The sequence below is a fragment of the Mugil cephalus genome, chromosome 11, assembly GCF_022458985.1.
Source record: "Mugil cephalus isolate CIBA_MC_2020 chromosome 11, CIBA_Mcephalus_1.1, whole genome shotgun sequence".
Classification (NCBI taxonomy): Eukaryota; Metazoa; Chordata; class Actinopteri; order Mugiliformes; family Mugilidae; genus Mugil; species Mugil cephalus.
Genome location: NC_061780.1, coordinates 4319374 through 4343732, shown reverse-complemented (window position 1 = coordinate 4343732; position 24359 = coordinate 4319374). Strand labels below are relative to the sequence as shown.

The 24359-nt window shown below is 41.8% G+C and overlaps 1 protein-coding gene across 2 annotated transcripts in view; it reads right to left on the bottom strand.

The window, feature by feature from the left end:
- Positions 1 to 24359, bottom strand: part of LOC125016770 (mannosyl-oligosaccharide 1,2-alpha-mannosidase IA) — a 171005-nt gene that overhangs the window by 10161 nt on the left and 136485 nt on the right. The window contains exons 5-8 of one of the 2 annotated variants that reach the window (XM_047599453.1): positions 7572 to 7666; positions 2531 to 2657; positions 2256 to 2349; positions 682 to 797 (exon numbers count right to left, since the gene is read on the bottom strand). In XM_047599453.1, coding sequence (XP_047455409.1) covers positions 682 to 797; positions 2256 to 2349; positions 2531 to 2657; positions 7572 to 7666 — 432 coding nt within the window. The remainder of the gene's footprint in view (positions 1 to 681; positions 798 to 2255; positions 2350 to 2530; positions 2658 to 7571; positions 7667 to 24359) is intronic. The other variant, XM_047599454.1, reaches the window with a different exon arrangement.

Genomic DNA, 24359 nt, shown 5'->3' with positions numbered 1-24359 from the left:
ATTTTTCTTCAGGGGTTAAGACAGATGATTTTCCCACTAATTAGCTGGTGTAAGCAGCAATCACGGCGAAGCATAATTGGAAAATGTCCTCTCATTCAACACTGTGCACTAATTAGTCATCTACTTTTATTCGAATGCCGAAGATAATGAGTTGTATGTACCTTCACCTTAGATCCCTAAATAAGCAAGCCGCATATAACTTAATCTGATAGCATGGGGGTCCTTGGCTATTTAAACACCAAGTCCCAGGGGAGATTGAAGGGCTGTAATTACTAGTTGTGCCTCTGGCTTGACCCTCTGATGCCAACTGATGAAATCTCAACGTTAACTTAGGTTATTGTCTGTGATATCGTAATTGTAGCTGAAGGGGGTGTGATTTACTTTGGCATTATCTCCATTAACCGTTAAAGAGGGAAGCAGACGACTCCTGATATACACCGTGCAGCAGATTCACATGCACAGAGAGAATATTTCAGATTTTACATCCTTCAACAACCTTTCAATTATCCCCTCATAACAACATACCTGCTGCCTTTTTATTGTTTGTCATAGGTGTAAATCACTATGTGCACTTCATTTGATCAGAAACTTATGCAAATGACTGTAATCACTGTTATTTTATTTAACTGAGCTCCGCCTGAGCGAACACATCTCCTTGTGTGCACTGAAAGATTTCTATACCTCCAGAGCCCCGTAGTACATCTTCTTCGCGTCTTCGTCCGTCTTGTCTGACATCAGATATGATTTGATCAGATACTCGTAGAAACTATCCCCAAGGCCACCGATGGAAACATGATCTAAAAAAGTGAAAATGAAGGCATTCAGCAGCTGTCTCACACAAACCAGTCTGTGTGAATGTCTTAAAAAGCATCAAATTCCTTGAATAAGGTTTTAAATGTTTTTTTTTTTTTCGTCATATAGTCATAAAATGTTTGATTGCAGGAAGACGGGGTTGGAAGATGTAACACACATTCAAACTAGAAGTGGGATTGTTTTGACAGGAGTGCTGCAGAATGTTGTTTTCTTTTATCACATTTTTATCAAAAGAATTCTTAATTTAGGTATATATTTCAGAAGTATATATAGTATTGGGTGCTATGGGTTGAGGGGAGGGGCCTCTGTGGATCATCCCAAAGATACTTTTTCAGTTTGGGATCTAGTGAATTTAGAGGCCAGGTCAACACCTTGTGCTGTTCTTCATGTTTTCTGAGTTGTTCCTAACGTGTTCTTGTGTGTGTCTGTGTCAGGCTGCATCCTGCTGGGGATGGCTGCTGCCATCAAGGAGTGTCATTGCTCTGGGGTGGGGGTGTCTGGTCTGGTCTAGAAGTGAGGTGTATTGTCACAAGATGCTCAATGTTAATTACTATTTACTTCACCTGTCAGTGATTTTAATGTTGTGGCTGATGGGAATAAAAAGTTAGAAATTTTTTTTTGTCAAAGTCAACCCTTAAACTACCTGACACAGCTTGTCAGCGGAAACAGAAACAAGTGTCTGTGTGTGTTTTAATTTCCCTTTTGCCCACTACATTGGGAAGAAAGAAGAAAATTATATTACAGAGGAGACTATCCACTCATATTTATTGCACATACACCTCTGTTGACTCCTCAGCAAGGTTATCATGCTGTGTTTGTCCTTGACTAAGACAAATGAGGGAAAGCTGTGAAGCCAAAGCATCTTCTTCTCCCTGTGCTGATATTTATGTACACTTTTACTTCCCTATGCACTCATCCGCAACAATTAGCAGCTGTAATCATCCAGATTACGACTTTTTTGGCCCGAGCATCGTCTTATCACCTTTTCACCTCCTTTCAAGTAAATTGGAAAGATCCAATTTACCTGAAGTAATTGAATCATTATCATTTTAATAACCAAGAGCAATGGGAGCCATATAGCTACTGTATGAGTCTGATATTAAATATGAAACCCAGTAGACAGATGGGTGGATGGCACAGACAAGCATCTAAAAGAGCTTTGACACGTGAGGTGAAGGAATGTCTGTCAGTGCTGGAAAACCAAAAACAAGACGGCAAAAAATGAAGAAAATAGCATTAAATTGGGGAAATGGTTCCTGAAATATGTATAAGGTAGCATGAGTAACCATGAGTAACCTTCCCAGACATGCTTGTCTTTAAGAAAAAAAAAAAAAATCCAAAACAAAAAAACAGTTCGATATCATTCTCTAGAAATAATGTCATAGATTTGGAACTACAATAAATATCTATAGAATACCATATAATATAAACACAATACTTACGCTGGACCCAGTTGCCACTGACTGGACTGAGGAAGTTGGGGTACAGTCCATGTGGTTTCTCAATCTTGTTCAGAAGTTTCCTGATGTTCATCACCTTCAAAGACACATAATCAGAATGAAGCAGCGCCATGGTTTCACAAACTAAAACCCATTCACAAAGAGAAGAATAATTTTTGCAGAAAAACAGAAATCAGGTGTCTTAACAAAGAAATGCCAACACTTTCACATCTCATTCCTGCAATAGTAAAACTAGGCATGTGAATTATATATTGAACCTTCTCTGTGTAGATGGGATTGTTGGACAACTCGGTCAGATGCACAAATTCGAGGTGAAGGGTCCCAAACTCAGCCAGGATGCTGCTCCCGGCTGAAGCCCAGCCCCAGCTCCAACTGGTGCCACTGCAACAAAGACGACATTCAGACAGGCTGACTAAGTCTCATGGATTTTACACACAGACATATGCAGGTACATACTACAGCTCAGTGTCCCCGACAGAACCAGTGTTCATGTGTTACATCAGCCTGGCAACTGAATAATTGTCAAGCTGACCTGGAAGTAGTTTTCAGTTTACTAGTGTCGCTCATCAGGCTGACACCAGAAATACTTAATTGACTCTTTTGTGAGACAGTTCATTACTATGAGAGGCTGCCATTTTGAATATTGCCACTAAAATTTTGGTTTTATGGTGTCTCAGTCCGTCTGCCAATTGGCCACCATGGTGGTACTTTGTTTGGTTATTTCCAGTGTACATAAAGGATATTTGCTCTCAGAAAGCCTTAGGTCTGGTCCTTAACAGTTGGCCTCTAAAACACAAGTACTGGTTACATTCTGCATATCTAATTTAATTATAAAATGTCAAAGGAAACAAACAATAGAATTTAGGCTTTAGTGGCTGACTGGGAAAGTAATACATTTTATCCTTGTCTCTTAACGCTGTTGACGTAATTGACCCAGGATTTGTATTCATACTGTCAAAACCACTCAGTAAATAAACAGATGTATATCCATTTGGTGTAAAGATGTGAAGTAGAACTTAATCAATGGTGATGTCCACAGCTTAACTTTTGACTCTTGTTAGTCTCTATATGCTTTCTTGTAGCCCAGTACATTGTTGCTGCCTTTACCGTCAAAGCTCCATATATTATTAGGAACATTCAGTTCAACTAAAGTGTATATTAAGAAATCCATTAGTCTACTGTTGTAAATTAGAAAATCCACCAGAGACTAAAAGTGTAGAGCAGGCATGTCAAACTCAGTTTGGCTCTGCGGCCGGATCCAGACTTTCTGTTCTCAGGTGGGCCGGATCAGTAAAAGAATGTCAACTCCAAATATTTAGCTTTGTTTTTCAGTACTATGCTTTATCATTCAGCCTACATTTGTAGCCTACCCTACATATTATAATCACGGATGACAAGGGATCTTTTCTAAGCACAACACATTTATTCAAAAACAATGGGAAAAAAAATGATTTTTCATGTTTGGCCGTGAATGTGTTCACAACTGGTTTATTTTAACAGTTGAGTGAATGCAGTTTTACACCTGAACCAACTCACCACACTAAACAAACTCAAGTGGGAGCTATAAAAAATATATAAAAATATTTTCGCCTTAATTGTCATACTTTGACTTGAAATAACTTGCTTTGAAATAAATGAAAAAAGAAATACAAAATAAAATAAAATAAATAAATAAAAAAGTTATAGCAGTGCATGGGCAATAGGATTAGACTACATCAGATCAAACTACTATGCTGGGCCTACTGAAGTTGAGAATATACTGCACAATATTAATTGTCTTTAATATGACATACTTGTCTTTATGATGAGTGGCGCCGAATATTAAACTCTTTGAACACTGCAACTTGCTGATTACATACCAAGCACACTGGTTTTGCATTCACTTCTGTGAATAAATACTTCTCGGTCCATTTCTCCTGGAAAACTCTGCACTCCGTGTCCACTCTTCTTTTTTTTTGACAGTGCCATTTTGGGAAGGGTGTGTTGACCGATAACTTGTTTAGTAGTGGTGAATGGTGAAGCAAGACTGCCGGTTTATTTTTACTTGGACACATCACGTTGCGAATGTTTATTTCCTGTGACTAATTCGTGTCAGTGCCGCATGCTTGACGTAAGCGCTTTTACACATTTACTGCCCTCTAGCGGCCGGAGGGAGCATTTGGTTTGTATTTATTTTAAAAAATAACAACTTTTAATAGAAATTAGCTAGAGACTCGCTTCTTTTTTTGACATACTCAGAAATTTATGCCGGGCCGGATTAAATGACCCAACGGGCCGGGTCCGGCCCGCGGGCCGTATGTTTGACATGCCTGGTGTAGAGCAAAAGTAACTGACTACACTATTTTACATTAGACACAAAGGAAAATAAAAAGTTTTAGAGGCAGTTCCAGCTTTATGTGACCCTATAGTAGTTGCAATATAAAGCCAAGCTACGGTTACACATTCACAACACACTGCAACAGAGCAAAGATAAAGAGGGTTACTCTGAGTTCCTGTCCATACTCAGACTCTGCTTAATGCATGGTGAACCTTGAGTCTCAGCATTTCATTTTCTTTTTAGATGGGCATTAGTAACCACAGAAAAGGAATATTGATGAGATGAACATTTAGCTATATTCATGTTTCCCACCATTTTGTATCACCATCCATAACTCTGGAGCTTAAATGGTGAGTTGATATTTTCAATTTCCAGTTTCTCAGATTTGATATGAAAGTTAAATTATAACACCCATTGTGTTAAGATTTTTGGATCAATATTTCTTGCGGTTAAGCCTTCCGGGCAGCCTTATGCTAAATCTCTGCGTGCAATGCTGGTAGGAATCTTGGATAATAAATTGGGAGCTGGCAGCGAGACACAAGAGCGCGCATGTTTTGATCTTTTCTGATATTCCCGGCAGTTAAAATATATAAAATTATCTTGGCAGCTGATGTTGGCTCTCACACCGAAAACATTAATTGCATGATGTCAAGCAAATTGAATATCTGTCTGGCTAAAAATAAACTAATCACAAATGCATCAAATAACCTTTACCATCATCTGCCCTAAAGACAATTTATTGTCGCCCCTTTTGATGGATGTTTTTGTTAAGTTTCATTAGCGTCAGCTTAAAATTTGCCGCCAATGCCAAGTAATGTGTATTAGTAACAGCTTTAAAAACTACAAACTATTATCTACAAGGGCAGTGAATCAGACACTGATTCTGAAATCTGATTTCCATGAATGTATTGTGCAGTGACACTTTCCTACTTTGGTTAAAGCAGAGTTTACTGCTGTGATGATTGAGTTTACCAGCTATTAGTTAAAAATGAAGAGAACAGGGGAATAGAAAAGGTTGGTGGTGACTTGGTATGTGGGAGCACAGGGGTATCAAAGAGCTTTCCACTCTGATGAGTCCACCATTAAAGCTTTTTCTTTTTGGCACATCATTAGAAGCTCTGGCTCGACTCATGTGTGATTCCGCCTTAACTAAAGATCTAAGCGGAGGTGCAGGGCAGCAGATGGTGCATTTGTTTGCAGAGTGAAGAGGATGGAGGGTTAGTCCCTGCATCACTGCTGCCACCTCACTAGCCCACATTCTTTACTCTTTTCACATTTATAATGACATGTTTTCCACAGTTGCCAGAAATATAATCAGGTGTACAAAGATAAAAAGATGAAAGAAAAAGCATCATAACACATCATAAGTAATGTGTTGAGGAAAAAAACTAGGTCTTTCTTAATTAATCGACTGATTACTTTCTTAATTCATTGATTATTCAGGTCTTAAAAATATCCAAAAAGGTTGGAAAAATTCCATGATGATGTCTTTACTTTGTATTTTTTGTCTAACCAAACTCCAGATATTCAGTTTCCTGTCACAATGAGGAAAAGACTTAAATTTGTGGATAAAACGACATTAATATACGTTGTCATAGATATTACTGCACACAATATGACACTAAATGTACCATAAAGAAGTCGTAACTCCAGGTTACATCACTTACAGCTAACCTTTAAGCTTGGCATTGACCGTCTGTTTATGTTCTCTTACATTTTGTGATATGCGTGTCCATGTATGGGTTTGTTTCTATGTGTTACTGTATGCTTCCTCCTGCCCATCTCTACCAACGGCACATGTTGGTGATGTCGCAGGAGCTGACTGTAGAATAAGGTAATTAAATCTCCCAGCAGCTGTCCTTGGCTGGTGGGTTAATTGGTAGCAGGTGGATGACAGAGGTGCCAGGAAGTATCTTATAAAAAGATAAGATTAGGAAATGAGAGGAAAAGGACAGAGTAATGAAGGGGTTACCAAAATCTTAACAGATAAAAGATGAGCCAGAAAGCTAACATTTGAAAAAAAACAAAAAAAAAACTTCAACAATCCTCACGGGAGACGTCATAATGGACCCTTTTCACTTTGTTGGTCATGAATCGTACTTTATGCTGGCAAGACAAAACGACTGAACGTTTCTCACACTGCATGAATGTAGCCTAGTGATTCCTGTCAGGGTCACCGACACAGGTCTGTTATCAGCATTCATCACTTTGTCAGGATTTCTTTCTTGTAAGCTTTTCAGCTCCGATTTCTCATTATAAAATTGTTAAATCGTCACATTTATTATCCCAGTCGCTGCTTAAAAAGGGTCAAAATCCAATTCAAACTCGTAGAAAAATCCACGGTCGGATTGCTCCGCAAATGAAAACAGCTCCAAGAAGCCTTGCATGACCATGACATTAACGAGATCATCTCAATAAAGATTTTTAGATTAGGAAGGCAATGGTTTGGAACAGATTAAAAACAACACTACTCCTTTAAAGACATGCAAATTCTATTCATATGATCCTCCGAAGTGTTTATGAGCGCAGATTAATTCTTATCCAAATGTCATCGTTGGTCGTCATTATAAAGCTCAGCCTGCAGACGATCCATCGTCAATAAATGGAGATTATATAAATGATTGTTGAGACTTTTTAGAAACTGTTTTCTTTTCTTACTTGACTTCTTGTTCAAAGAGTGTTGCTAAGAAAGCTAAGATTCTTCTTTCTGACCTTTTAAGAAAACCTAAAGATTTATTTTACGTGCCGAACTGTCTTAAAGCATCATTACAGTGCGATGAAACAGAGGAGGGTCGAACATTTGCCTTAATATTAGCTTTTCTTTGACTTTTTGACAGCTTCAACATCAAATCTGGCTCTGTTTTAGTTTTTAACCTACTTCTGGATGGTCCAAAACGTACACTGATAATGCTAGACAACCTGACAGCTCTTTTGTCAGGGATGGAGGACAGCTGGAGGTGAAGACCAGCGCTGAGACTCACCTCCCCAAGTTGATGACTCCTCTGGGGATTCCTGTTGGCGTGTTGAATGCAGGCAGCAGCTTTTCTCCCAGCTCCAGTACTTTATTCTTGAACAACTGAGGGGGAAAAGAAAAGAAAAGTGGCTTGGTGAACAGACAAAAGACATATGTGCGAGGGTTTTATTGCAGCTTCTCAGACGCAAATAATTAAAAATTTGCTCCTCATCTCCAAGCTTAAGCAAACCACCGTGGCAGACTGAGAATCAAACGCTCTGCACACATTTTCCCTTCTAAAGCTAATTATGTGAAACATACACTGTAAGGCTGGCTTCAGCAGAACTCCAGCAGGATTAAAAGCCATCTCGACGATGTGATCTACAATAGTCCATTTAAAACCGCACTTCCCCCACTGGCCAGGCTCTCAGAGGCCAGGGCCGAGCCACAAATCATGTATCAACTTATGAGCTGGATTATGAGTCACAGAATCTCCATCAGCCAGTGGCAACAATGAAAGACAAAAAAAAAAAGACGACTACGACATAAGAAAGTGAGACGTCCATGGAGATATAAAGGAAGGGTGGGATTCATATGGATTCACACAGTAAAAGCCTTGGAGACGAGACTGAGAAGACGTGGTATACGAGGAGAGGAGAAGAAAAGAGAAAGTGAAGAGCAGTGACTCAGCAGAAACGCTGAAGAAGATGAGGGGAAAACTGCAGCCAGATAGCTAGAACCGCTGGCCTTCACTATGAGGACTGGTATTATTGTACAATAAATCTCTTCAGTGTCAGCTTCGTGGTCTGCAGCCGTTTCACTGGAGCTTCAGTTAGTGTTCGCTACTACAACGAGGCTAATGTAAATGGCCTCTGTTCTCATATGATACTTTATTCTATAAGTGTTTGGGGATGTTTAATGCTGCCATACAGTCAGCAAATTATCCTGCAGGCTACAATTTGAACCTCCTTGTTTTAGTCTATAATTACTATCAACTAGAAACATTATGGTGAACTTAGAATAGCCAGTTTTCCAATTACCCTGAAATGTGCAGGCAAGTGTAACAGCATTATTTTATACTTGAACAAAAACATGAAAAATGCCCCTCTTTTTGTTTCTTTTTTTTTTTTTAAGCCAATTTATGGGCATTTATACAGTACATGACAGACATCTTCCATGTGTCCTTGGTACAGGACTAAACTCTAACTAATTTCCACAAATTTTAAAATACACATGCAGCTATCACTTAACTGTAAGTGAATCTTTGCCCTTTATCCAATTTGAAAACCCGTGGAAGACATTTATAGCACAGGTGTTTTGGGAATACATGCTACAGCCATGCATACAATTGCCTACGCATACTGTATAATTATGCACACCCACTCCTACATGACAGCTTCACCGCCAGTTACTGCCGTGCTCTTTTAAAATCTAATCCGTATGCTTTTGCATGAGACCCTCATAGAAGTGTTATTTAATACTTTACTGTATAACTTGTATATAATTTTGTAAATACTCTAGCTACATATATGGATGAACAAGTGAACGAAAAAGAAGTCAGGTCAAATGAATTGGCTGCCTGTTATTTGTCCCTTTCCTGAACGTGTCAGTGTTTGTAGGAGGCTTGTAATAAGGTTTTCCTTTTAGCCACAAAGCACCATGTAGGCTAAGATCCTTTTACATTCAAACAGCCGACATGGAAGGCTGGGTACTGAATCTCACCACATTTTGAGGAAGGACTAAGATGTTTCGTCAGAAATAAATTGAATATTCTTATTTTATTTTTTCGCAATTTTAAATTCACTGATGAAACTAGACATTTGATGATAATATCTTGGAAAATTTTGAATTATTTATTTATTTATTTATTTTTGCTGAACATGAAACAACCTGTTTCTTTCTTAAAACTCAGCTTTGTGGAAGTGGTGAACGCGGTAAGGATGAAACCAGGGTGGCATTATGGTGACTTGCTACTTCTGGCAGAGATCGGCTCCAGCCTTGATGTGTGTGTGTGTGTGTGTGTGTGTGTGTGTGTGTGTGTGTGTGTGTGTGTGTGTGCACTACACTCGCCCTCCAGTTCCCTGGATCACTATTTTATCAAAGAGAGCACTAATGACCCTACGCCTGGTCTCATCTCTCTTCATCGGCCCTTTCTACCACCAGCGGTGCAACCCCCCCCCCCAAACACACACACACACACACACACACACACACAAACTTACTCTCATTTGCATGGTGTACTACTTGCATCATTTTGAACCTCACTACAGAAATGTACTTTGGTTCATGTAATCATTCACATTCAAATGAACTCCCTCTCCTGCATTAAGTAACGGACAAGACACAAAGCTGGCTCTGCTGCCCGTATTCCCTTCATTTATTCTCATTAGCTTGTTTATAAATGACTAGATTAATTACAGTAAAGCCCCCTTTGGCTGACATCTGCTCTGTGATTTACTGTACGCAGCACACGAGTTAAATTAGCGTCCGTGTTCGCGTATCTGTCTTCGCTGACATTCCACTGAACGCCTCCTCCTGCATGTTACCTTCATTACTGAAGTGCCACAGTAATTGGACTTTGTGTGTTTACACCAACTACACATCCGTTCAATACGTGGGGCTTTCAATGAATTTGAGACTCAGGTTGCGCTCACATTTTGTATTTGAAACATTTTCTGCAATAAGGAAAGAGCGATGGAACTCGGGACAAGAACTACATCGATTGAACGTGACAGCCGACAGCCGCTTTCTTCTCTTTCAGTCGAAATCCTCTGCTGGTTGGTGGATAGGAGGCTGAACACAAATGGCTTTTCTATCAGTTCTTAACTGCTCAAGACACACATCAGGCAGCAAGTCATCTCTCCCAGAGCAAACATCATCAGAGCCCAGCGGAGAGAAACTTTCTTGGTCTGCCACTTCTGCTTACCAGCAAAACCTCTCAGTCTTCTCCTCAGGGAACAAGGGCCTCAAGAAAATGGACCGATGAGCTGTTCCACACGGCCAACAGTCACTGTGCTGTTGTAAAGCACTGCCATTGTTTTAAGTATTTTTAGGGTAAACACTGCAGTTTTGATTTAAAGGTTAAGGCTGGGGATCGTTTATATTTCTCTCAATATATGCAAATGACATGAAGATCCAAAAGTGCTTTATTTTCCAGCTTTTGTCTCCCGTGAGTATCTCTCAGCCCCAAACCCATTTGTTTCAACTCAGAATGTACATAAATCTTCATAAAGCTGGGCAACGCAGTTTGCAGGCCAGTTGGGATGTGAGTGTCTCAGGTTTTCATGACACAGTAGCTGAGGCACAGTAGACAGTTTGACCACAACAATGCTTCTCAAGAGCTGACACTTAAGGTGGTGCAGACATGAGGAAGAGGCTAGCAGCGATGTGGTGACAAAAGACCATGGTACGTTCATGAAATGAGGCAAGATGTGGCAATAGATAGGCAAAAAGAAAAAAAAATACTTTGGTAATGTAAAAGTGATATTTACAACTTTGTTTCCCTACCAAACAAATGCTGATTGTGGACTTGGAGCACCGGGAGAACACAGATGGAGCAGCCGCATTAACCAAATTGTCTTTTTAAACAGAGAACAGCTCTGTCCATAAACTGTCAACAGTTTTTATGGCCTGCTTCTTTCACTTGGAAATATTGGAGTCAACAGTTAGAAAGCAATAGGATATGGGCAAATCAGTATATGTGGATGCTGCTTGAACATTTGCACCAACATTTACACAAGCAACACCAGGACCACGAGAAAATGGATTTGTTAAAAGGACGTGAGAGCTCACTATAAATTAAAGCCCATTTCATCATAGTATAGCATGTTCCTAAAGGGACATGCCACCCACCAGTTTAATGGTAATAATAGACTGTGGAAAAACACTGATGCTCTGTGTCACTATATAAATAGGACAGGAGGATTTTGCTACTCTTGTTATTTTCTTCAGCCTTGTTTAGAGAAAGAAAAGTATGGTAAACCACCTGCGTTGTTAAAGATGAATCCCAGCTAAATGTTTTTGTCATAAGAGTCTTTTCCGTCTCCTCTTAATGTGTTGTGGCTTGACAACCAACTTATCCAGGCAGCTTGTCTCACCTGTTTTCTCTTTCACATTTGGAACCCACTCTCAAGTGTGATTCGACAGCTGACGGGCATGGTGGAAATATAACTTGGCAATGGAATGACTGTGTGACTGGTTGCTGATGTGTTTTAAAAGCCAGCAAAGAGCTGCATCGGCTGCTTGTATCCCCCACTATCAGCGTCACTGCTTTTGAGTGGAAAATATGAGCTTTGAATGCCAGAACAAAGCCCGTTTCTTTTATATCTGCCATCCCCTCCTCTTTATTCGCATTACAGAGATGTAGGCGAGGGAGCGAACCGAAAACCTGATCTGCTAAAGATGAGGAACGGGTGGTAAGCTGAGGTGTCGTGGAAAACATCTCCCGTTTAAAGGCGTATTTCATCTCAGTTTCACACCGACTGCTTGTGTTCTCCTTGATTCTGTCCTCTGGTTCTGAGACCAAAGTAGGGCGCCTGCACAATGTTTTCATGACACGAGTCCGGCTCAGACACAGTTATTTTAAGTCAACCAGTTGCTTCTGTAAGAAGAGTTCATCTGAAGCCGCTTCATGTTCCTGAGTACCACAAGAAACAAATCTAAAAACTCAGTGGGTAACATTTTGCAAATCTTCTCATGTTGCCTGGCTGAGAAAAAAAGGCAATTTTGTCTTTAGAGCACACATAAATAATTGCAGTTTTGGCACCGTATGGAACACAGATCTCTCACCAACAACTACATTTTTCCCCCTTTGTTCTGAGGATCAGAGGATGGCTCTTTGTCGCGGTCGAAACGCGCCTGCTCTGTCAACAAACTAAAATCAGAATGACATTAAAGGAGAGAAGAACTTGATGTGATGGCATCAGAAGACATTGAAGGAAACAATAGAGCAGGATTGATAATCATTTCTATTACAATTTAATCAGTGATGAAAAAGGTGTCATTCAAAACTTACAAAGGCCAAAGGTGACATTGTTTGGATCAGCTAGCATAAAAATACTTTAATCTCATGTCTAACAAAGAAAAAAAGCAAAGCCTTGAAAACTCACATTTGAAATTACGACTGAAGCCACAGCTCACATGTCTATATGCATGTGTGTGATAGAAAGTGTCATTACTGTCATGTCTGTGATCGGAGTTAAAAATCTGACACACAACCAGGAAAGCACTGAAAACATGATTTAACTACTGCTGCTGGCAGAAAATAAACTGAGATTTAATTCTGCTGAGGTCATAATCAGACACTTATTTCCTCCCCACAAGGTGACTGGAACAAAAAGTTGATCTTTTAGGAGCAGCTGCTGCACCTGGTTTGTTCGGTTTATCTGCCGGCATCATGGATCATTATTAGGATCCTTTACTTCTTCATGGTGCCGATGAGCAAACACAGGATTATTAGAACTGAAACGGATACTGTACAGGTATCTGAGAAACTAGCTGCAGCCATTACTGACTGAAAGGCATATTACAAGTCTCAGCTTCCATCACCATCCCCAATATAGCTACCCTTTCAGCTGGATCTGACAGGACTGACAGGAGAGGACCCTTTGTTGCACATTGATTTTGTTCTCCATTTCACAAGCTGCTGGTGTGAGCTGACTAAGAAGCAGTGGAAGTCACATCACCTTCACTCAACTATGGTCGAACAGGTGGAAATCTCACTACATCAACGTGCCTGCCCTTGAGCAAGCTGCAGCACTGCTTTGAAGCTTGAGCTACAGATGCCGGCTATACCAAGCAGCATTTGTGGAACGTAACGTCCATATTAAATATTTAAGGGTGACATGAGCGAGAAAGCAGCTCTGTCCCGGCTTTCTGCAAAACCTTAAGTAATGTCAAAGGAGGTCAAATTATATAAACCTAAACTGCCAATGCCAGAGATTTTTACTGCAAGATTCTGTTGCATTTTTATACCTGAAACTCATGTTTCAACATCTCAGGTGGCACAGTTGGCGGCGTGACATCGATGTCTTTCAGCTGATGTCGGAAATGAAAAGTACTCTGCATAATTTATGCAGCATACCATCGCCTGCGAGCGAAAAGGCGAACACGCTAAGACAGATCCAATAAATTAGACATGAGGACTTCTCAGAAAACAAACGCAGCGGTAAAATGGAAGTGCCCACCAAAGCCCAAATTGGAAAACAAGCAAGTGGTGGCTGCTCAGTCAGTTCCCCGCTGAATCTGAGCAGCTCTAAATTAGTTCACATTACAGCCATATTGTAGAGCAATGTTCATCAGTTTAAACATTCTTCTCTCAAATACATGAGCTGCACACAGACTTCCTGCCCCTCCTTTTGACCCATTAAAGCAGGCTCATACAAATCAGTTCAGTTTGCAGACTGCTGCCACTGTTTAATAATGCTGCCACAGCTGCAGTTATTTGTCCCAGTTCAGTGATGCAGTTGTCATCGCCCTTCTTTAATTACTGTGACAGCAAAAAAAAAGGCGCGGTTGACTCTTGTAAACATAACTGGTCATTATTGGAAAGCTTCAGCTTTGATATAATCTTTCCATGTTACAGCGCAGCCACCGAGTGGCAGTGTATGTCAGTCAGTCAGTTTTTCATCAGGAAGTGAGATGATGCCGTTCGTCATCTGAAGCTGACTGTTTCGTAGCTTTGTTGCAACACCAGCGTGAAATGATAAACGAGGAAATCCAGAGGGAGGACTGAACCCCACCCATGTTCCCTTGATAAGAAGGAAAATGGGAGACTCAACATGTCAGATATATGGAGATATCTCTGAGCTGCCCGTCACAGCAAATCACTGTGAGTCATTGTCTTTGCACGTTGAGAGATAATAATTTTGGCACACTGGACCTCATCAGCTGACACCAGAAAAATAAAAGAGCTTGTCTTGTCCCACAGCCTCACTCGGATACCTGTTTACTCACTGAAGGATGTAATACATGATCAGACCTCCCCGTAGCAACGGCCCAGACAGGCCCAGTGACCCAGCAATAATTCAACCTATGATTTGCCCAGTGCCATAACGTCTCTGCCATAAAAGAAACGCAGGAAGAGGCGGCAGCTGTTGGGAAGCAGAGAGGAGCGGCGTTTGAAGAGGATGTCAGGTCCACTTCTCATTAGGACAATGATGGAGTCTCAACAACAGGCAACTTCTTGCCCACTGAGGCAGACAGAAGAGCTAACAGGTACCTTCCTGTGTGGGCATAGACAGACAACACTCCCAGAGAAACTGCAAGAAATCTGAGAGATCTTGTTAAGAGTAAGAGAGAAAAAGTCTCTGAGACTGCCTGTCAGTCCCATGCAAATAGCTGAGACACTGCAAGTCTGCGTGGGAGAAGGATTAAAGTTTTCACACATTCTTTTTTTAGAAGCTGTCAGCAACTTGCAATCAGCATCCAACTGGACTAGTAGAGTTTTGCCCCTAATCCGAGCATCTTCTTCAGTTCTTCAGCAACACAATGAACAATGTTAAAATCCTGGTAAGTTCATGCAGAGTCTGTGATGTTCATTATACCACCAAAGTGTACTAGTACTCCATTAATAAAGTATCCTGGGACAGGGTGAGGTTAGGAATATTTGATAGATCCCTTTAAGGCAACACTGGTGCAACATAAAAGAAGTTTACAGAAGGAGCTAGCCTGCTTTAAACAGCAGACCACAAAAAAATGAAACACTGTAAATGATACAATGTTTCATCAAAGATAACAACCTCAATGACTCAATGACAGTTTTCTTCAATTCTGCTCCTTTTCATTTTGTTCTTTTTGATTTAGAGATGTGTGAGTTCTGTTTAACTCGTCTGACTGAACAGCTGTATCTAGAAGCTGTTTGCTTCTAGATAAGAAGAGTAATCTCTCCAATGTGTATAGCACTCATCTTTGTTATGTGGCCCTTTCTGCATGTGTGAACATCAAGTTTATTCACTTGAGACTGCAAGTCAAAGAAGTCATTACAAGAAATGAATGTCTCATCCAGTTCCACATACTTGACTAGGAAGCAAATTTCATCCTGCAGATACGTTAGCAGCTCTGTCAGGCTTCATCGTGGTGGTACTGGAAGCTAAAGGTAAAGTCAGGATGCTTATGTGTGCTAATGATGTTTGACAGGTATGATTACTGTGTTTACCATCTTTGTTTAGCATACTAGCATAGTTCTGGACACTTCTATTTAGAACTAAACACAAAGTACATCTGTGGCAGATGACCTGAGGAGATTGTCAGAGGCTCAAAGCTATTACAGGTCAACTAAAAGGCAAATACACCGATCAGACGCAACATTATGACCAGCTTCCTAATACTGTGTAGGTCTCCCTTGTGCCTCCAAAACAATTGTGACTCATCAGAGAATGGGCATGGGTCATCTGAGTGTGTCCTGTGGTGTCTAAGAGGAGGAGTATCTGTGGATCATCCCACAGATACTTGATCAGTTTGGGATCTAGTGAATTTGGAGGCCAGGCCAACACCTTGTATGTCTGTGTGAGGCTGCATCCTGCTGGGGATGGCTGCTACCATCAAGGAGTGTCATTACTATGAGGTGGGGGTGTCTGGTCTGGTCTAGGTGGGTGCTACATGTCTAAGTAACATCCACATTACCTAATTTCCATTTGGGGATGAATAAAGTAATCTATCTATCCATCTATCTAGGTTCAAAGTTTCAATGGCTCAATGGTCTCAACAAATGTAGAGAATACGTATCTCATTTTATACATTTTTTACTCGTAATTTTGAACTATAAACTACACTCCAATAATACCTGTTGCTTATTCTTCAAAGACGTAATCTTTAAAGAAAAACGCCAGCAGACTTCACAAGAGTGGTGATGAACACAATGCGATGATGGCGGTAAGGATAAAGCGTAAAAGATAAAGCAGTCACAGCCTCAGTAATAGAGCCAACGAGGGAGCGGGAGTCGGGGAAGTTAGCGTCTGTATCTTTGACTGGGATGAGAAGAGGCAACGGCGAGATGAGGAAGATCAGATTTGGGTTATCAGCGTGGCCTAGCGAGGATCTGCAGTTCAGCTGCCAATATGAGCCAGTTGTTTGCGGAGTGAAAGGGAAAAAGAAAGAGAGGTAGGGGCTTTAAGAGCTCGTCATGGCAGAGCCAGGCTTCAAAGTGACGGCTGCTTCATCAAAGACGGGACTCAGTAAAGGATATGGCCACTGTGATGCCATGCGTGTGGGAGAGCGAGTGTGAGTGCGTTTGTTTGGAAGCCAGAGAGTGAGACAGATGGTTGCCTGTTTGAGCGTTTATTTCCGCTGTAAATTAAGGCATCATATAAAAGTCTTTCAGAGATTAACGCTCATACCATAAGTCCTTCATGCCGGGGGTCATTGTGTTGTCAGTGTGCAACAATAAATAGGAAGCAAGTGACGTCCTCACATGAATATGAGCCAATGAAGCTCATGTAGTGTCTGCATACCGTATGTCTTTGGAATAAAAGTTGCTCTCTGTAAAGTCTATGTAATCTATCCTCCTTAAAAAAACAAAAGCCTACATAATCGCTGAGCCTTCATATAGTGAGAAAAGAAAAGGCAATTCAGCTTAACACAGTTCACAAGCTGTGCGGCGCAGATAACTGCAATTCAGACCCTCAAAATTTAACTGCTTTTCCACACAAATTGAAACATGTAAGACACTCCACAAACTCAATTTCACAAGTTCTTCAAAAAAGGTGAGAGACAAAGGCAGCAACTCACTTTTTATAATAACAGACATTTCACCAGAAAGCTGTAATGTCGTATGTTTTAAAAGCCAGAGCAAACAAGGTCAAACTGGATTCTTCTCTGTTAAAAGCGAGGATCTGGTGAAGGTGTAAAACGTTAGTGAAAACTGTTTTAGATGGTAATATATGCAGTTATACTACACCTTTGTCAATAAAGGTTTTATCCGCCTCATGCCCTGTGAAAGCAAAGCTTACAGTCCTGCATCGTCTTGATAGCATTCTTACAGCGTGACATACACCTCCCCAGAAATGTACTACGCATTGCGTCTGTGATTGGGCCAAAATGCATTTCCTTGTTCACGTGACTCAGTGACCAGACGTATGAAGTGAAACTCAATGCACCTGGCCAGTCGCTGTGTTTTAGTGGCGTAATTACAGAATGATACGCACACATCAGCCCACAGGTATGAATGCTTTCAGCAGCATAAGCCCTATGAGTTAGACGGGTGGCAGGAGCATAAATCACACTTTAATCTGAGATCTCATATCCAAGGTGTGATAGCGCTGATGTGGAAATACAGACATGGTAGTTTGCCTGTTTTGTTTTTTTGGCACACCTAAATTAAACTCAGCTTTTTGTCTCTTGCATGGGTGGAGAAAATGTGCCAGGCAGCATTGATCTGACTCCGAGAAGTGAAGAATGGGGCCACGCAAAGGCCAAGATCTGTTTCAGTGTTGGACAAGTGGACCTTGAATATAATGGGGGAAACTGATGCCTTTTCAGTTCACACAAACTTAATTAAAAATAAGGACAGAAAAAGAGAAAGTTGGCGAGACCTTCTCTACTAAATGTGCTGCAGTTTTACTTTCTGTGAAGTGAGAAGACTTTCATGACATTTGACTCCCCACATTACATTTGCACCATTTATACCTTAAACTCTGAGCAGTGGTTTACGCATTCAGTTTTCACCCCAGGAGAGAAGATAAAGTGTCTGCAAGCACATACATTCTTTAGGCTGACAAGGTTGTATATCGGTACACTGACCGTGTCAATCTTTTAGTGAATTAAAATTCATTCTTTACTGAAAAAACACCCTGTTGCACTTTGTCAACAAAGTGCTTTACTGTGTGCCGGGAACTCAAGACTTTCATTCACTTACAGAGCCTGAGGTTAAACATTCTAAAATGTTCTTGAGCGAGACACTCTCCATCAGCTGTACGGCTGCTGCTGTGCTGCCGATCGTCGGCTGGCTAGCAATGTGAAATGACAAAGTGTCTGTGGGGATCGGTGCAGATTTACAATAACTGAAGCGAAAATGAGGTGAATTGAGATTCTGGAGAGGCATCCCTTTGACACAACACATCATTTAAACTCTCCAAAAACACATCAACCACAGACATGCCTCCGGGCTTTAGTTAGCTTCTGTTTAACATCACCACAGAGGCTTGGCTGATGACATGCCATTTTCCATGTGATCTAACATGCTAGTTGCTGCAGCCCAGATCACAGCATCCCCTCAGGGTACGAAGCATATGGTGGTGAATTCCTCTCGATCTACGATGAGCGCTATGATGGATCCTCCTCATTCTTCCAGTATCAACCTCCATCCATTAGGCAATCATCTTCTCTGAGTCCACCTCGGGGACCTGCTTAGATGGCACTGAGTTCTTCTCTGCGATTGGCCTGGCAGGATTCCTGTTGCCTCACTGTTGCCATGGTTTCGGCTGGGGCTGCGCTGCAGTGTTTGCTAGCTCCATCTGTCTTGGGTGTCAGCTGGGTGGAAAATGCTGTGATTTCCACTCATTTTCTCACTGGGGGGTGGCATCCATCCTGCTGCCACTCCTCTGTCTCCGTGCTGGCACGCATCAACGCAATTCCTGAGTCAAGTTCAGACACACAGCTCAACAGTAAAGAGGATTGTTTGGGGTTCGACATGCTTCATCAATTTGAAGGCACAATAATGTTGGGGAAGGCTGAACAGATTTGCTCGACTCCAGCCAAAAGACCCAGGTGCAGGATTCAGGCACCGGGGGCGAGGGAAACAAATAAATACAGTAGAGCTATTCTTGGTGCAAAGAGAAAGGAGGTCAGTCATATCAGCAAAATGTTAAACCGGCTTATATTTCATAATTAAAATACCACTCCAAGCCAATGCGTACTCCTGCACACTCCAGGATTCTTCATACCACACAGAATAATCATTTTTCATCAAGCTTGTAGCTTTTCCACTCAAGATTATCAACAGTAAAACCGTGGTCACTGGCGTTTGTCCATTTCTCCTGGAAAATGCCAGCGTGGTTCCCAGTTCCTCCTCAGGGGGCTGTTTATTTTGTAGAAACTCGCCTTGAATAGGAATTCACATTTAAATATACCATGAAAAAATTAAGTTGCAGTCAGATCACTGACTCGAAAAAGGAACTGCACATAACCAGCTGATAAAAGACAGCTACAGGCACGAGCAGCAACATAAATAAACATGAATCACTCTGACACTCCTCATCGTCAAGAGGAGTACTTGAAGATTTGACCTACAGTATCAAAGAAACAAGAATGTCTTTAGGCTGAAGATGCTAGGGTGTATGTTTTTTTTTTTTTTTTTTTTTATTTTTATTTTACAAGATAGTGAGTCATGGTGTCTGATATTCGCACAGACCCCTCCATGTGCGAGGCCCTACGGTCATCTCAGGAAGCCCTGTCCTGCCACAAATGTCACAGCTCATAGATATTGCATGAGTCTTGGTCTTTTGATGCTAATTAGATGTAACTGCACGAAAGTGCCGAGATACAGAGGAAGTGTAAGAGAAGAGGGAAAGTGTGAGAAAGATGGAGGAGGGTGTGTAAAGTAGTAGCATGGGTCGAGGGGGATGTTGGCTATATTAGAAAATAGCAATTTTATTTTTAATGTTTAAAAAGGGTGAGTGAGGTAACAGCACACACACTATAAATAAACAGAGTCGTGTGTAATGACAGCTGCACTGATGTTGCTGGGGAACTTCAATGATGTTGCACAACTGGTAAACTTCCTCACTGTATAAATGACAGGCCTAATAGGTGTTGTACAGCAGAAGGTTCTGCAATAACTGAGATTTACTAAAGAACTATTCATGCTTAGACACACAGTCGTACCGAGTTTTACATCTCTGACCCAAAGTTTGACAAAGACAGAACAAGAGGAGGGATAGAAGAAGAGAAGAGATGAGTGGCTGGACACACACAAAGCCCTAATCAATATCCTCTCTGGAACTGAACATCTTCCTGTTTCTTTTTTTCTTTTTTCTTTTTAGTTCAATATCTTCTTCAGGGAAGCTGAATAATAACCTCTGATGACGGAGGTCTGTGTCCAGCAATTTCAGACTCACATGGTGGCTGGCCAGCTGCGCTGGGGTGAGAAAGTGCACTGGGTTTGACATTCTCTCCTTGGCATGCTACAATTATTTCTTTTTTATGATGCGCAAATGTCCGCTGAGAGAGACGGAGAGAGACAAAACCATATTCCTCCTCTTTACGACAGCTTGGATTCGCACTCTGTGGGTGCGAGCCGTGCAGATATAGGCATAAATTGCAGGTTATTTTCTAGTAAAACCTGAACATTAGAGTCCACAAACTGAAGTCAGTGTGAGAGGGACTGACAGGCCTGGGACAACTTACCAGCTAATGCCCCTCCCCAGCATATTACCGTTCATGGGCAGCATGCTATTACTCAGCTCTGAGCAGAAATGTGGCCACAAAGACAGACTGTGATGGGGGGCCTGACCTTGACGGGCAACACTGAGGCGGAACCACACCAGGCTGCCATCAGATGGCCACTCGGCTGAGAGACAGCTGTTGATCGCATCAGGAGGTCCACAATCGATGAGCCAGCAGAACAAGGCTGAGCTGCAAAAAGGGCCTTCATAAGGGTGTGGGCTTGAGAGTGTCGTGCTTGTGTGTGTGTGTTTGTGTGTGTGTGTGTGTGTGTGTGCGTGCACTGGTTGGATTTGTCACATGTGAGTACCAGTTCTGTTGTGTGGATCAGTGGTTGGCCCCGGGTTAGGGTTGTTCGAATGTTATTTATTGGCGCGTGGAAAACAATCAGCTTACAAATGATTTGCTTTTCTTGCTTTTCACAGAAGACTGTGTTGTTGGTCGGTGAAGCTGCACTTAGGGTGCACTCACACGAGGGCCAGTTGTCCCGTACCCCGCTCCCCGCTGTCCCGCACTCATATTACCCCAAACCAAGTGGGCCGAGGCACGGTTGCCTCCGACACTATGACACTCTGACGAACCCTTTGCCGCTGCCATTGTTGCTATTATGGAGGTGACAGACGCTTGATTTGTACGTCATGGTTACGTGGTTGTGTCATGGTTTCGCACATTGCGTACTTAGCAGCAGTTTAGTGGGTAGCGTTCCATATCCGGAGGCATGGTACACTTGTACTAACACTACCCGGACTTCAGGGGGAAAAGCACGGCACAGTCGCCTAGTGTGAGTGAGCCCTGAGAGAAATCTGTGATTATATTCTTTGTAAAGACAGTGATGTGGACAAAGTCTGTGTTTTGTGGGTCACCTTGTTGTGATGATCCCATTTTCCAAAGTCACATGTAATCAGGAAAGGTCTTCAGGCAGAGTGGCATTTGTGTGTGTCCCAGCCCAGTCAGGACACCCGGGCTTCGTTGGGACAAGTCACAGGTTCTGTCACTCCGAATAAGTCTGCAGTCCGCCACCGAGGCTGAGAGAGCAGGCTGCCGGTCAGCTTGTATTAATTTCAGAGGGCTGCAGAGAGTTGCTGTGTCCGTTGTGGTGACTATAACAGAGCCAAGGTGTCTCCCGGGAAGGCATGCTGTCACTCCTGCCACAGCACTGTCCACACAGGAGGCTTTACATTACTTTTCTTCTATTTCTTTCTTTTTCTTCAGCAGCACCTGGAACTGCTGCTGCTTATTTCAAACAGTAGAAGCATGTGAGAAGAGCTAGCCTGTTTTTGTAGGAGTATGTGTATGAGAAAAAAAAAAAGAAAAAAAAGGAGCTGGATCGGTGGTAGTTGGCAGCTCCTGTGTGCACCCAGTTTGAGGTGGCAGATGTGTCACGTTGTGGGGGCAGCTACCTGCCAGGTAGATGCGAACCGTCTCACAGTGGCTCCGTTTGTCATTTGCCTTCTTTTTTCTCTCTTTGTTATTGCTTCTCGCCGCGTCTTCTCTTCTCAGACCACTGGTCCACCAATTTGCCATCGTCGCAAACATCCCAATTAGTAGACGCAAGCAGAAGAAACTTAAGTGCTCGCTCAAACCTTAAAAGCCAGAGCATAACAACACTGAGGGGACCATTAGATGTTTGTGTTCAGTTGAGTGTGCAGAAAAGAGAGATTGTTTTTACTGATGGATGGCAATTAATGTGACCTCGTAGCACCTATATGTGAGTGCAGTGCTCCACAGTTACAGCTTAATTATTTACTATCCCAGTCATCTTCCAAATTTTGACCGGCAATTTCCATCATCTTTTTCTCACCATTGCATATTACATACTCAGACATTACTACTTTTCCACATATTAGATGTTGTCTTTTTCTTTCTCAATTGGATTCAGTGACTCACAGATCAACTGGGATTTCTTCAGATAGAGGCTTCAGATTTAAAAGCCTCTTTGACATTTACTTTGACATATATTTATTTGTATTCACTGTTGGATCCTCAAGTCATATTATCTTAAAACAAATGTTTGACATGGATTATTCTAACAAGTCAAATCAACTTGTTTTAAGGTGATAGATTTCTTGTGCTTGCCCTACAATGTGTCTTCAACAGTTAATGATGCCCCCCCAAAAAAGAAGTGTTTATGCCTTGAAATGATTTATTCAACAACACACATACACAATGCAGCGCTGACCTTCCTCCACAGGCCCTTTACCCATTATTCGCACCTTGATTCATGGGGTCCATAACGAGCCTTTGGTCATGAGGGTTTCAGGTGAATAACCACCATATACTCTATAAAGATGAACAGCAGAACAGCTCCTCTAAAGTGAAGCCAAAGCAAGCAGAGCTCCCCCTGGTGTCTGGCTGCAGTATAAGTCATAAGCTCCACCCTCTCCATGTCAGTGGATGGGACGTGGGCCAAACTGAAACACTAAAATATACGTCATATAAATTTCAGCGTGGCTTCTCTCTCGGACCGTAAAGCACAGTCTCTAAAGGTGCAAGATGGTGCCGTCTGCATCCCTGGGAAACTAGCGTCAGTTTGGCAAATGCAAGAAAGTGGTTTTGTGCATATATATATATATATATATGATATATATGACCTGGATGACTGAGATTCTTCATACATACATAATGATCTAACCAAAATTACGGACATTTTTATTTTAAAGAAGCAACATCTACTCATCTAATATAAGCAGATCATCCACCTTGTCCAGCCAAAAACAATGTGCATATGTTGATGCACAGGTACCAGCAGGATAAGATGATAATAAAGGGGTCCTCCTTCTTCTTCTATCTTATTTTAATACTTGAGAGGACATGCGCGTAAAAGAGTATTTTTAGTCTGTGGCCCCGCTACTTCTACTTCAGAGAAAACTGTGTGAATATATCTTCTACCACTGTTGCCAGCTCACCATATTCCATGTCACACCTGAGAAAGCTACTAAAGAAGTGAGGGGTGGGGGTCAAAAGTTTGGGAATTGGAGAAACATGAGTGCAAGCTTCTTTTCTCCCTCACTGCAACACCTTGAGCGAGTGCCAGATTGTGTGTCCGTTCTCTGAAGGCTGAATGTGAGGATATGGACGGTGCCAAAACACTGTTTGGCACAAAAAGAAAGCACTTCCCAGCCCCACTATACTGGCACTCTGCCCAGTCACTGCTAGCCCTTTCCAGTTTAAGCCAGCTCCTCCACTTTGAAGCTGCGAGGCCATTTTCTCCCCATGATTGTCTGACAGGCAAATCAAGACATGTTCCCCCCACTGAGTTACAACGCAGGTTAACTTGATCAATGCAATCACGGGGCTGCCGATGAAATCATACTAAGATGAGGTTCATTAAGGCCCAAATTAGAATTCAGCTTCAAAGGGGAGAGCCATAATTGGCTTGGATTGACATCATTATAGGCACAGAGATTGTACAGCCACAGCTTTTAGAAAGTTGACTGCA